The 12,215-nt window shown below is 37.4% G+C and overlaps 1 protein-coding gene across 1 annotated transcript in view; it reads right to left on the bottom strand.

The window, feature by feature from the left end:
* Window positions 1-429: 429 nt before the first annotated feature.
* APPL1 (adaptor protein, phosphotyrosine interacting with PH domain and leucine zipper 1) overlaps window positions 430-12,215 on the bottom strand; it is a 43,821-nt gene continuing 32,035 nt past the window's right edge. Inside the window, exons 16-22 of the mRNA XM_027863817.1 lie at window positions 11,056-11,108; window positions 9,583-9,757; window positions 9,464-9,500; window positions 8,574-8,720; window positions 7,773-7,823; window positions 4,452-4,541; window positions 430-2,814 (exon numbers count right to left, since the gene is read on the bottom strand). Coding sequence (XP_027719618.1) covers window positions 2,665-2,814; window positions 4,452-4,541; window positions 7,773-7,823; window positions 8,574-8,720; window positions 9,464-9,500; window positions 9,583-9,757; window positions 11,056-11,108 — 703 coding nt within the window. The 3' untranslated portion in view covers window positions 430-2,664. The remainder of the gene's footprint in view (window positions 2,815-4,451; window positions 4,542-7,772; window positions 7,824-8,573; window positions 8,721-9,463; window positions 9,501-9,582; window positions 9,758-11,055; window positions 11,109-12,215) is intronic.

Below are 12,215 nucleotides of genomic sequence, written 5' to 3'. Positions count from 1 at the left end.
GGTGACCCCAAGAGACAGAGAATAGTCTACTTGGACTAGAATATAGAATATATAATAGTGGAATAGTATACAATAAGGCTGGAAAAGTGTGCTGGAACCAGACTGTTATGCAGACCAGCAGTCTACACATGACTCAGGAGGTAACGGGGAAGTTTGGGGGCAGAAGAGTGTAGTGATCAGCTCAGTGCATTAAGAAGATTTCTAGGACCACAGTATGAATGACAGATTGAAGAGGGGATTGAAGGGAGACAAAAAAATCACTTAGGCTTTTACAGTAATCGAGGCAAGAAGAAACAAGACTTTGGACTAGTCAAGTAGAAGAAATTTGGTAGAGATAAAGTCCTTTTACAACCATCAGAAACAGACATATCTAGTCAACTCTCAATTATCTACAGTAGAGCAGAGGCTGGAATCATCCAGGATAGCAACTAATTAAAAAATAATTTTTATTCGGTTTGAGTTTTTTTAAATTTACAGTTGGATATGGGTTTGATATCATAAAATTGACAATACTTCAAAACAAAAGTGAGACCATATATATTGTAGGGACTCAAGAAAAACAGGAAAATCGCCCACCTTCCTCACTTTGCTCTCCCCAAATCAAAGTCATACTGTATTAGTAATAAAAGATATTTTTATCATTCAATTTTTCCAGCTTATACAGAACTTTCCCTTCTTGCTAAAAATTTTCCTTTGTTTCTTGTTTTTAAAGAACTTCCCTAAAAGTTACAGAGACTGCATTTGAAATAAGAGTAAATGGACACAATCTATGATGTAAACAAATGATTTAAGCAGAATATGCACTATTTATCAATAACAACTTAAGAGCAAGATTTTACATGGATGATTATTGATCAAAGCACAACTTTTCAAGTGAAGGAATTAGTTCATGTTGACATTTATACCATTCCCTATATAAGTAGTAAGTCATATATTCTCAAATAAATTCAGTCATATGGACCAGCTGCAGATTTTTTTTTTTAAACTAAATGTCTAGGTAACCTAACGCTGCCAGTAAGCATTAAGTAAGTCAAAATTTCCACTTGGCACACAGACAGATAAAAGAAAGGCCTAATTAAGTATCTGACATCACCTGTTCTAGTGATCACAGAAAGCAGTAACCCATACACTGATTGAGAGCCAAAAATGAACCCCTTTAGTTCACTTTTGAAGAAAATAGCTGCATTTTAAAGAACAGAGTTTTCCCTTGTGAAATTCCAGATTGTTATTGGAAACTGTAACTTTTGACCAAACTCACAAACTGACTAAAACATTTCTTAATACATTTAATTTGCTGAAACTATATTTTCGTGTAAAATTCTTAAATTTAGGAGAAGCACTATTTGTCAGAAACATTAATAATTGTAAAAAATAAACATCTGACATGGAAGAGGCCTGTAGAAAATTGTCATCGTTTATAACTATGGCTCAGAGCCAAAACCGTTTTCTTTTTTAAGTTTTTCTACAACATACCAGACATTACAAGATGTTTTTGAATCCTACGTATGTGTCTTCTACTCATTAGAATAGTATTATTTACAATAATTAGTGCAAATATGACATTTTTATAAATTAGCTGTTTGCCATTATGGAAGATTCAATATCATACACAGCAAGAAGCTGAGGGTTATTTAGCGGTGAAGATTTGGAGAATGTCAGTTGAAATTATTCCAAGTGAGCACAAATCCCCAAATGTGGAGGGATTTCTGCTTAATCAGTAAACATAATTGCTGAAGAACGTTTGTTGCAATGTCACTCAATTGTAATGAACATTATGATTCTGTATGATATAAAAAATAGAATTCATCACTGAGTAAATCAGATACCAAAGGCCAAACTGCCCTGTCCAAATTCACTATCTACAATGTATCTGAACAAAAGCTGTCCTTCCACAACCCCCAAACCTCCTAACTTTCACTGCTACTACTTGGCGGCAGTATTTCAAGTCCCACCCTGAGAATGAGGATGTGAAGCTCACATACACGCCAAGCGTGAGGTTCATCTGGACATGGAGAAACTTCTGTTTCTATTTCCATATACACCAAGATGTAATTACATCCCACGAAGTCATGCCAATGAGGCATTCTGAAATTAAATGGCACCTCCCTGAAAACCTAAAACCACACACATAAAACCCGTGTCCCAGGACTGTTCCAAGGTGCACTGCACGTTCACTGTTGTAATATTAGTTTCACAAGGATGAGTGATGTTTTGCATAAAATGCAAATGATTTTGAACCTGTTCAGTATAAAGCGTCTTCCTGCTTCCAGCAGACAGAAATAACAACCCCCTGTACAGCTGAAGCCCAAGGATAAATAATGCCTTTTAGTTGTACCCAGTTGCAAAGCCAAGATAAAAAGTTTGAAATTGAGAAAAAAAAAGTCTCAATTCAGTATAATTCTGCAGCAACCTACTTCAGTAAACTGACAGATTTTTTTTAAACACGTGGAATTAGGTGTTAAGTTATTGTTATTACAGAAATTTTAAGTCAGTTTTAAGAGGAAAAAATCAATGTAAAACTTGGTTGGCAAGTTCAGTCTTCTAGAAAAAAATCTGAAGTATCCAACTTGATGCCTCTTAAGGTTGTTTAACTTGTGCTGTTTCACCTCAGAAACTGCTAATAGATTCTGATGGTGGAAAAAAGCCACCAAAAAATGGATAACCTCATGCTTCTGACTCTTTCTTCTTCTTTCCATCTTCTCCCAAATCACTGTCTTCAGACTGGCTACTACTAAGGACCACAAATTGTCCTTCTCCACTCGTCTGGTTTGGTCTACTGGAGGCAGCTATTAATCGACTTTGTTCCTCTAAGTCCTAGGAAAAGTAAGAAATCACAGTGACTTTCATGGCCCTCTCTAATCAAACGGAAAACTACATGACTAGCATAAAACAACAACAAACTGTTAAAATGAAAGGCTACTTGAAAATCTAACTAAGGACTTTTTCAGAACTGGCCTTATTTCAAGAACTCTTAGGAATAAGTGAACTATATATTATGTTGGTATCCTAGGGTACTTTTTTTGCTTGCAAAACAAAATAGTTTCACACTTGAGGAATCACCTCAATTGATCTAGAGATATTTTTTAAAAGAAGACTAGCATTATAAAGAAGTTTCATTATTTTATAATTCTACTTTGATTTTAAAATCACATCTCTACTGCCAAGCACAGTGCCTGGCATACTTCTTAATAAATACTGTTTGATTGCCTGACTGACAGCTTTGGACCAAAAATGTTCTCCCTCAACTTGAACACTTTTTTTATTTACCAGACTTGGCTTTTCACGACTCTCAGACAATTAAAAAAAAATCAAACGCATCCTCAAAAACCCAAGCATTGCCCGATTCAGGATTGTCAGTAGTACGTGCAGCTGGCTCTGAAGACCATTCTATTTATTTATTTATTTACTTGTTATTTTTTTTAACATGTGTTTTTAAAACTTTGGGTTACAAATTTTCTCCCTTCCTCCCTCCCCACCCACCCTCATTGAAAAGGCAAGCAAGTAGATACAGGTTATAGATGTGTAGTAGTCCTGTTGTGAAAGACTAAGTATATTTCCCTTCATCCTATCCTACCCCCCATTTATTTTATTCTCTCTTTTGACCTGTCCCTCCTCTGAAGTGTTTGCTTCTGATTACTCCCTCCCCCAATCTGCCCTCCTCTCTAACATCCCTCTGCTCTCTTGTCCCTTCCCTCCTTATTTTCCTGTAGGATAAGATAGATTTCCATACCCAATTGAGTGCGTGTGTTATTCCCTCCTTAAGCCAAATCCTATGAGAATAAGATTCACTCATTCCCTCTCACTTTCCCCCATTTTCCCTCCACTGTAAGAGCCTTTTCTTTTCTGTTTCATGTGAGATAATTTACCATGTTCTACCTCTCCTTTTCTCCTTCTCCCAGCATAATCCTCTCTCACCCCTTAATTTTATTTTCCAGATATGACCCCTTCATCTTCAACTCACCCTGTGCCCTCTATCTATCTATCTATGCATACATATAATTTTTTTCCCTCCCATTACCCTAATACTGACAAAGGACTCATGAGTTGCAAATATCATCTTTCCATGCAGGAATATAAACAGTTCAACCTTAATAAATCTCTTACGATTTTCTCTTTCCTGTTTATCTCTTCGTGTTTCACTTGAGTCTTGTATTTGAAAGTCAAATTTTCTGAAGACCATTCTAAAAGTGCTCCAAAAATGTACCAAGCACTGGCATTCCCCCGACGCCTCATCTCTCAAAGTGATGTCACATGTGAACATGTAAATAACGGCATGGTTGTGAAAACACCAAGTTCATCTTGTGACATGTGCCAGGTCACTCAAAAATTCAGGTGACATTTTGGAAAGCAATGATGAAGCAATAAGGTGGCTCAAGTTACAGCTTGACTTTGAAAGAAAATCTAAAAATACCTCTGCTGCCCAAGTTACAAGATTTTAGAAAAAATGATACCTTTTCAATTTGTTTTTGCTTATTCAGTTCCTTCTGTTGTTTCTCTTTTACTCTCTCTATTTCTTTTTGTTTCTCTGATGCTCTGCGATCCTGAAGAGGAAAAGATAAATTCATTTGCACAAAACAAATTTACACACATATTGTTTTAATCTATTCTAGAAATGAATTCTTACTTGATTAAACCTTAATAAACAGCACATTTAAATCCTCTCTTTTACATTAAAACAGCCATGTAATGGGTTATTTTTATATTTCATTATTATATCAATGCAAAACTTCAAATTATTTTATTTCAGAAAAACTTGATTGAAGTAATAAAACACCTCCAGACTGTCTGGCTTCCATATTCCTACTCTAGCAAAAGTCTGAAATTTGCACCAGACTGAATAATGACCAAGAAATTTAATGAGAAGCTACAGTAAATGATTTCTCCCATCCCTGAAAGCCACAGGCAGTAGGAAGAAAAGAAAAAGAAATTGAAGGAATAAGACTAAGCACTGAAGAAACAAATCATATGATGGTACGTACACTGAGAGAATCCGAGAGATTCAACTAAAAAACCAGTTGAAATAATTAACAACTTGAGCCAAGTTGTAGGATTATAAAGCAAACCCACATAAATCACCAGCATTTCTATATGTTCCCAACAAAGTCCAGCAGCAAGAGACAGAAGGAGAAATTCTATTTAAAATAACTGTAGATGACATAAAATACCTGAGAGTCTATCTGCCACGACAAACCCAGGAACTCTATGAACACAATTACAAAACACTTCTCACACAAATAAAGTCAGATCTAAACAAATGGAAACATATTAATTGCTCCTGGGTAGGCTGAGCCAATATAATAAAAATGACAATTCTATCTAAATTAATCTACTTATTCAGTGCCATATCAAACTACTAAAACTTATTTTATAAAGCTTGACACAATAAATTTATCAGGAAGGCCAAGAATATCAAGGGAATCAATTAAAAAAATGTGAAAAAAGGTGGCCTAGCTGTGCCAGATCTCAAATTGTATTATAAAGTGGTAATCATCAAAACAATCTGGTACTGGCTAAGAAATAGAGTGGGGGATCAGTGGAATAGAGTAGGCATACAATACATTGTAGTAAATGACCACAGTAATTTAGTGTTTGATAAACCCAAAGATTCAAGCTTTGGGGACAAAAACTCATTATTTGACAAAAACTGCTGGGAAAACTGGAAAACAGTATGGCAGAAACTAGATAACAGACCAACATCTTACACCATATACTAAGATAAGGTCAAAATAGGTACGTGATTTAGACATAAAAGGTGATACACAAGCAAATTAGGAGAGCACGGGATAGTTTATTGGTCAAATCTATGGCTAAGGGAAGAATTTAGGACCAAACAAAATATAGAGAACATTACAAACTGTAAAATTGATCATTTTGATTATATAAAATTAAAAAGTTTTTGCACAAACAAAACAAATGCAACCAAAATTAGAAGGTAAGCAGAAAACTGGGAAAAATCTTTTTACATCAAGTTATCTCTGATAAAGGCCTCATTTCTAAAATATATAGAGAACTGAGTCAAATTTATAAGAATACAAATCATCCCCCAATTGATAAACGGTCAAAGGATCTAAACAGGCAGTTTTCAGACAAAGAAATCAAAGCTATCTAAAGTCATATATGAAAAAATGCTCTTTTAATTAGAGAAATGCAAATTAAAACAACTCCTGAGTTATCACCTGACAGCTATCAGATTAGCTAATATGACAAAGAGGAAAATGATAAATGTTGGAGGGGATGTTGGAAAATTGCAACACTAATACACTGTTGGTGGAGTTGTGAACTCTTCATTCTGGACAGCAATTTGGAACCATGCCCAAAGGGCTATAAAACTGTGCATACCTTTTGATCCAGGTCTGTATCCCAAAGAGATTTAAAAAAAAAAAGGGATGAAGGGTAGCTAGGTGGTACAGTGGATAGAGCACTGGCCCTGGAGTCAGGAGAACCTGAGTTCAAATCTGGCCTCAGATACATAACACTTACTAGTTGTGTGACTCTGGACAAGGTCACTTAACTCCAATTGCCTTGCCAAAAAAAAAAAAAAGGGGTGGGGAAGACTCTATTCATACAAAAATATTTATAGCATCTCTTTTTGTAGTGGCTAAGAAATGGAAATTGAAGGGATGTCCATCAACTGGGAAATGGCTGAACAAGTTGTGGTATATGATTGTAATGGAATAATACTATGCTATAAGAAGTGACGAACATGATGCTTTCAGAAAGACCTGAAAGACTTACATGAATTGATGCAGAGTGAAGCATCAGAACCAGGATGCTGTACAAAGTACCAGCAATATTGTATGATGAACAATTGTGAATTACTCAATAAAACAATGAGCAAGACAACCTCAAAGGACTCATAATGAAAAATGCTATCCCCCTCCAGAGAAAGAACTTATGTTGTCTGAATACGAACCAAAGCAGACTATTTTTCACTTCCTTCCTTTCTTTATTTTTGTTTGATTTTTTCTGCACAAAATGACTAACATGGAAATGTTTTACATGATTGCACATGTATAATCCTATATCAGATTGCTTGTTATCTCAGGGTGGGGAGAAGGGAGGGAGAGAGGAATAGAATTTGGATCTCAAAACTTTAAAAAAATACAATGACTTTTTAAAATTGTTTTTACATGTAATTGAAGAAAAAGTAAGATATTAAAAGTGGAAAAAAAACCCCCACAAAGCTGAGGCCCATGGAGGTTATGAAATATTTGAGGCTGCCTACCTGCTAAGTCATGGGCCCAGTCAGAATTCACACTCAGATCTTCTGACTCCAAAGGAGTCCTCTCCTAATCCCATGGCCTTCCTCCTCTTCCCCCAGCCCCTACACCTCCCCTGCCTCAAAAGAGTTTAGTCAAAGCCATACCCAAATAACCTCTTCTACAACATCTTGGACAAATGGCTGCCTATTCCTTGTCTGAAAGACCGCTAGTGGCCTCCTGAAGTAGCCCTTGTCACCTCTGAATACCTGTTAGGAAGATTTCCTTTATAATGAGCCCTAAATCTGCCTTTGTGCCATTTCTACCCATGTCTCCTAGTTCCATCTTCTTAAGACAAGCAGAACAAGCTGAAGCCCTCTTGCATGGGAAAGAGCCTCACGATTTCTCTAGGCTCGGTAGCCCGACTTCCTTCAACTAATCCTCTAAGGACAGTGAGTCAGGTTTGCTGCTTGTTTGGTAATTGCTGACCCTAATTTCCATAGAAATGGCAGACTTTTGGGAGTATATAAAGTTAACATGCAAATTTAATAAAGTTATGTTTTGGAGTCTTACCAATTCAGCATGCAAAGCGATCTGTTTTGCAAGTCCAACAGAATCACAAATCTAAAACAAAAAATAAAGTTTAAACAACGCAAGAAAACTTAAAAGCATTCTCACTTTGAGGAAATAAATCTGAAGAAATTATTTAAATATTCCCTGAATCCCTCTGGTAAAACTAGACTCACCAACACAGAACAAAAAATAAGTTGCCTAATAAGCTGTCTGACTCAAGAATTCCATCCCTTGGAGTCTGTGCTTGGTTTGTTTTTAAGAGCCTGTTGGCTCCTACCTTCTAGATCCCTCCTTCGTGCTTTCTTAGGTCCACTGGAAGGACATTTGAGATTTCAAAAGTATACTAAATGTCCAAGACTACTGCTTCTTCTCCACTGAAGTCATTTCCAAAGGTATGAGAAGGATTATCATCCTTCATCCTGGGTAACTGAAGGAGAGCAAGAGACTCTGATGGTAGGTGGGTACCACTTGTACACATCTGAGCTCGTATTGGTCTGATCAGCCACAGTGGGACACACGCTGTACACTGATCCCCACAAATTGATGTCATTTTGGTCCTCGTCGATTATGAAGGACAACAACCAACAAAGCTACAGGGAACAGATCACTCACACACTTACTGACCACGTAGACTGCACAAGGCCTCGTCTAGATCCCCTGACATGCAAGGTCCAGCAGTCCCAGCCCCCAACTTCCTTAGGCAGAGGAATGGGTAGTACTGGAGCTTCCTTTAGGGGCTTTACTTAAAAACTATTATATGTTTCTTACATATATGATAACAGATGTTAAAATGCAAAGTACCTTTTCTCCTTCATTGTTTGATTCAAATATGTAGCACACTGAAGTTGGGTGACTCTCAACTCTGCCTCCTGATGTCCGAAGCACAAATCCAAAGAGACGTTTACTTTCCTGATGTGTAGCATACAGGACCACACTGGGCAAGGGAAACTGTCTCACACACACACACACACGGAATCGACAGGAAATAGTAAGAATCTCAAAGCAATATTCTTTTTTTTAAAAAAAAATCTCTAGTTTCTCTTCTAATAATTATTCATTTTAACATAACATTAACCTATGCTTCTGTCAATAGCAAATGTCATCATCCTTAATGGATATGGCTGAGCAGAAGACCATGGGAGTCCTGCCTCTGGAGACCCAAGCCTCAGCACCTGCTCCTGTCTCTAGCACTAATGTCCTGTGTGATCATGGCAAGTCCTTCACTTCCCGGAGCTAAGGTCCCTTAACTATTCAAATCACATTAAATTTTAAAAAACCCCATATTTTCAAATATTAACTAAGAAAATAACGTGGACTTGCAGATCTCCCAAAGCAGATATTTATGCATCCTCACCCTCAGCATAATACTCTAGTTTCTAATTCTAGGCTCTTTAATGTGCTATATGTTAACTAAATCAGTAGGTGAACTAATGTCAGTCAAATTTTCAAGTAATGAAAAACAGTTGCCAATTGCTTAGGTCTTTTTCTAAGTTATATAGGGAGTTCAATAATCACTGGACGTATCTGAAGAATCTTAGAGCAGAACTTAATTGGTGACCTTTTACCGGTCTTTTTAGTCCCATGAGCACATGCAGATATCATCAGAACAACTAATGTACTAGAACATAAAACAGACTATAAATGTATGTGTCCACAGGCATATATAGCTAAAGAAAATTTATATAACTTACTCTGAGCCTCGTAACTTGAGTTTGTGGGTCAATTAACCTAAAATTAATAATAAAAATAATATCAGGAGATACTAGTACATTTAGACTAAAAAAAAGGTTAGACAAAAATGGTTACTTACTTCAAACAGTCACAAGTAACTAATAAGTGTGATTCTGTCATCCGGAAAATGTTATGGATCGCACGGGCTGCTAGGATTTGGCGCATTGTTTCGTAAACAACATCTGGACTGTCATCTGATTTTACCTCCATAGAGCCAAGGAATCGGACAATAAATAACTGATGAAGAATGGAATCTAAAGCAGAAAAAGGCTTATCATTTTAAAATCCATTTTTCTTTTCCTTTGGAATTAAATAAGTATCTAAGTTTACATGATCCAGTGATCATATCAGGAGAGAGCACTTCTGAATATACTAGAAAAAGCCATGTACACACTATTTAGGTAAATCAGAAAAGAAAATGCAACAACTAGGCTTGGGGGTGGAGGGTGGGGGAAGGGGTTAAAGGAGATCAAGGCAGGAACAGGGCTTGGATCTATGAATTCACTAGTATAGGGAACTTCATTTGCTCCTGCAGATGGGCACCTTTTCTACAAATGAAAGTTTTAAGAGAATTGCTGAGAGCAGTGCGTCAAACTTGAGGTCCTCCTACAGCCCTCAAAAATCCCCAGGGGCCTAATCAGATTAAAATACAATTAGGAAGTATCTAACAAAATAAACAAAAATATAATAAAACAATGTTATTTTGTGTTTTTTTCCAAGTCACTATGCAGCCCCAGGAATGGTTTCTATTTGGATTGGACACCAGAGGCCTAGAGCAGAATGGTAGTCACACAAACAATCAATGTGTCAGAGGCAGGACCTGGAAGTCAGATCTTCACAGTTCTAAGGCCAGCTCTTCATACTGCACCACACTGCTCCAGGAAATTCAAAGTTCAAATAAAAAGACATTTCTGGTATATAAGTTCAAATATCAGTTGCAACTCTAGAATAAGAAGTGGCATAACAACTGTCTGGTTAGGAGATTTTAGTTGATTAAAGGACCTTTTGGCCACAGGAAGAGAAATGGTGATGATTCTTGGGGATGCACACTTCACAGCCCTCACAAACTGGGCTTACATATAAACAGAGAGAATGTGGGAAACCATTTATAACATGGTATAAGACAGAGGCTGACCAGTGGATAGAGAGCTGAACTTGGCAGTCAAGAACAGGATGCAAAACAGACACTTCTTATGTGACCATGGGCAATTTATAACTTCTTTGAGCTTTGGCTTCTTCAAATGTTAAATGGGCATAAACATCCCTGCAGTACCTAGTTCACAGGGTTGGTGTGGGAACCAAATGAAAAAAAAGTGTAAAACACTCTGTAAACTTTAAAGGGCTATAGCAACGTGAGATCTTGTGAACTAGATTCAGATTCACCTCCGGGACAATGATGTGCATACCCTTGGACTGAATGATAAACCATCTTACAATGATAGTCTTCAGAACTGAAACAAATGAGTGGCTGATGAATATTAACTAAATGATAAATCACTCTCGTATTTTACTGATTGGAAGCATCACTAGGGATACTGAAGATTTTTTTTACCTTCAGTTTCAGCCTTTGATCTTCCTCCAGATTCTCCAAATGGATTTGTACGTCTGGAAAAACATTTTTTAAAGGACACAGTTACCATCAGGTACTTGGAGAAATGATTTCTGAAAAGATTTTTCTTCTCACCCCTTCTGCTCTCCTTTGGAGGGTTGCTTCCCCCCCCCCCTTTTTTAAAGTTAGGAATCAGACATTTAAGTTAGGAATCAGACAAGACTGAAGCTAGTAGTCATGTTCATAAAAAGAGATAAATTATGTCTTGTATAGGAGGTGGGAGGAGAGGGAAGGGGTTCTTTAAAAACAAAATAAGCCCCAAACAGTATCCAAGAGACAGAATAAGGGCACCCAGAGAAGGCTAGGTGGGAGGGTAGAAGAGACACACACGGACACACTCCTGGTTCTCCGGCAGGGAGATGTGTGGAAAAAACAGCTGTATTGGAGACCCAGAAGGAAGGGTACTACAAGATGGCTCTGCCTCCTGGAGGCTTGGAAGTGGATTAAGGAGAGGGGAGGGACAAGGAGTTGGGATCTCAACCCTCCTTCCAGGAGTAGGAAGAGACCCTGGTTCTGGGTCAGCAAAAGAACAGGGCCCAAGCTGAGTCCTTTCCTTGACTTGATGCTATTTACCTCCGACGAACTAAGGGTGGTAAGGACTGGGAGGGGAAGGCTGGGCAGAGTCCAGCTATAAACCTCTACCCCCAGGATACCCTTCCTTCCTTAGTACCCAGAAAGAGAAGCCCTTTCTGGAGTAGCCACAGAAGACAGTGGATAGAACCCTGAACTTGGAGTCAGGAAGACCTGACTTCCGACACTTACTACCTGTGTGACCATTTAACCTCTGCCTGACTCAGTTTTCTTAACTGTAAAATAGGGATAATAATAGCATCTACCTCATAGTGCTATAGTGAGGATAAAATATCTGTTAAGTGCTTTGTAAATCTTAAAGAGCTATATAAATGCTAGCTATTATTATTTTTTCCAGGCCCAGGGAGAATGAAGGGGCAATGGGTATAAACATATATATTAAAAATAAAATCTCTAAAAGTTTGGATTTTTGTACAGGCTTGAGAAGTAAAGACTGAACTAATAATAACAATGCTTCATAGTCTCATAAGCTAGCTACACATTTGCCTCATAGGCTAACTGTATTGTATCAG

The sequence above is a fragment of the Vombatus ursinus genome, unplaced genomic scaffold (assembly GCF_900497805.2).
Source record: "Vombatus ursinus unplaced genomic scaffold, bare-nosed wombat genome assembly UNPS02014773.1, whole genome shotgun sequence".
Lineage (NCBI taxonomy): Eukaryota > Metazoa > Chordata > Mammalia > Diprotodontia > Vombatidae > Vombatus > Vombatus ursinus.
The sequence above is the reverse complement of the archived record's forward strand: the minus strand, read 5'-3'. Positions and strand labels throughout refer to the sequence as shown.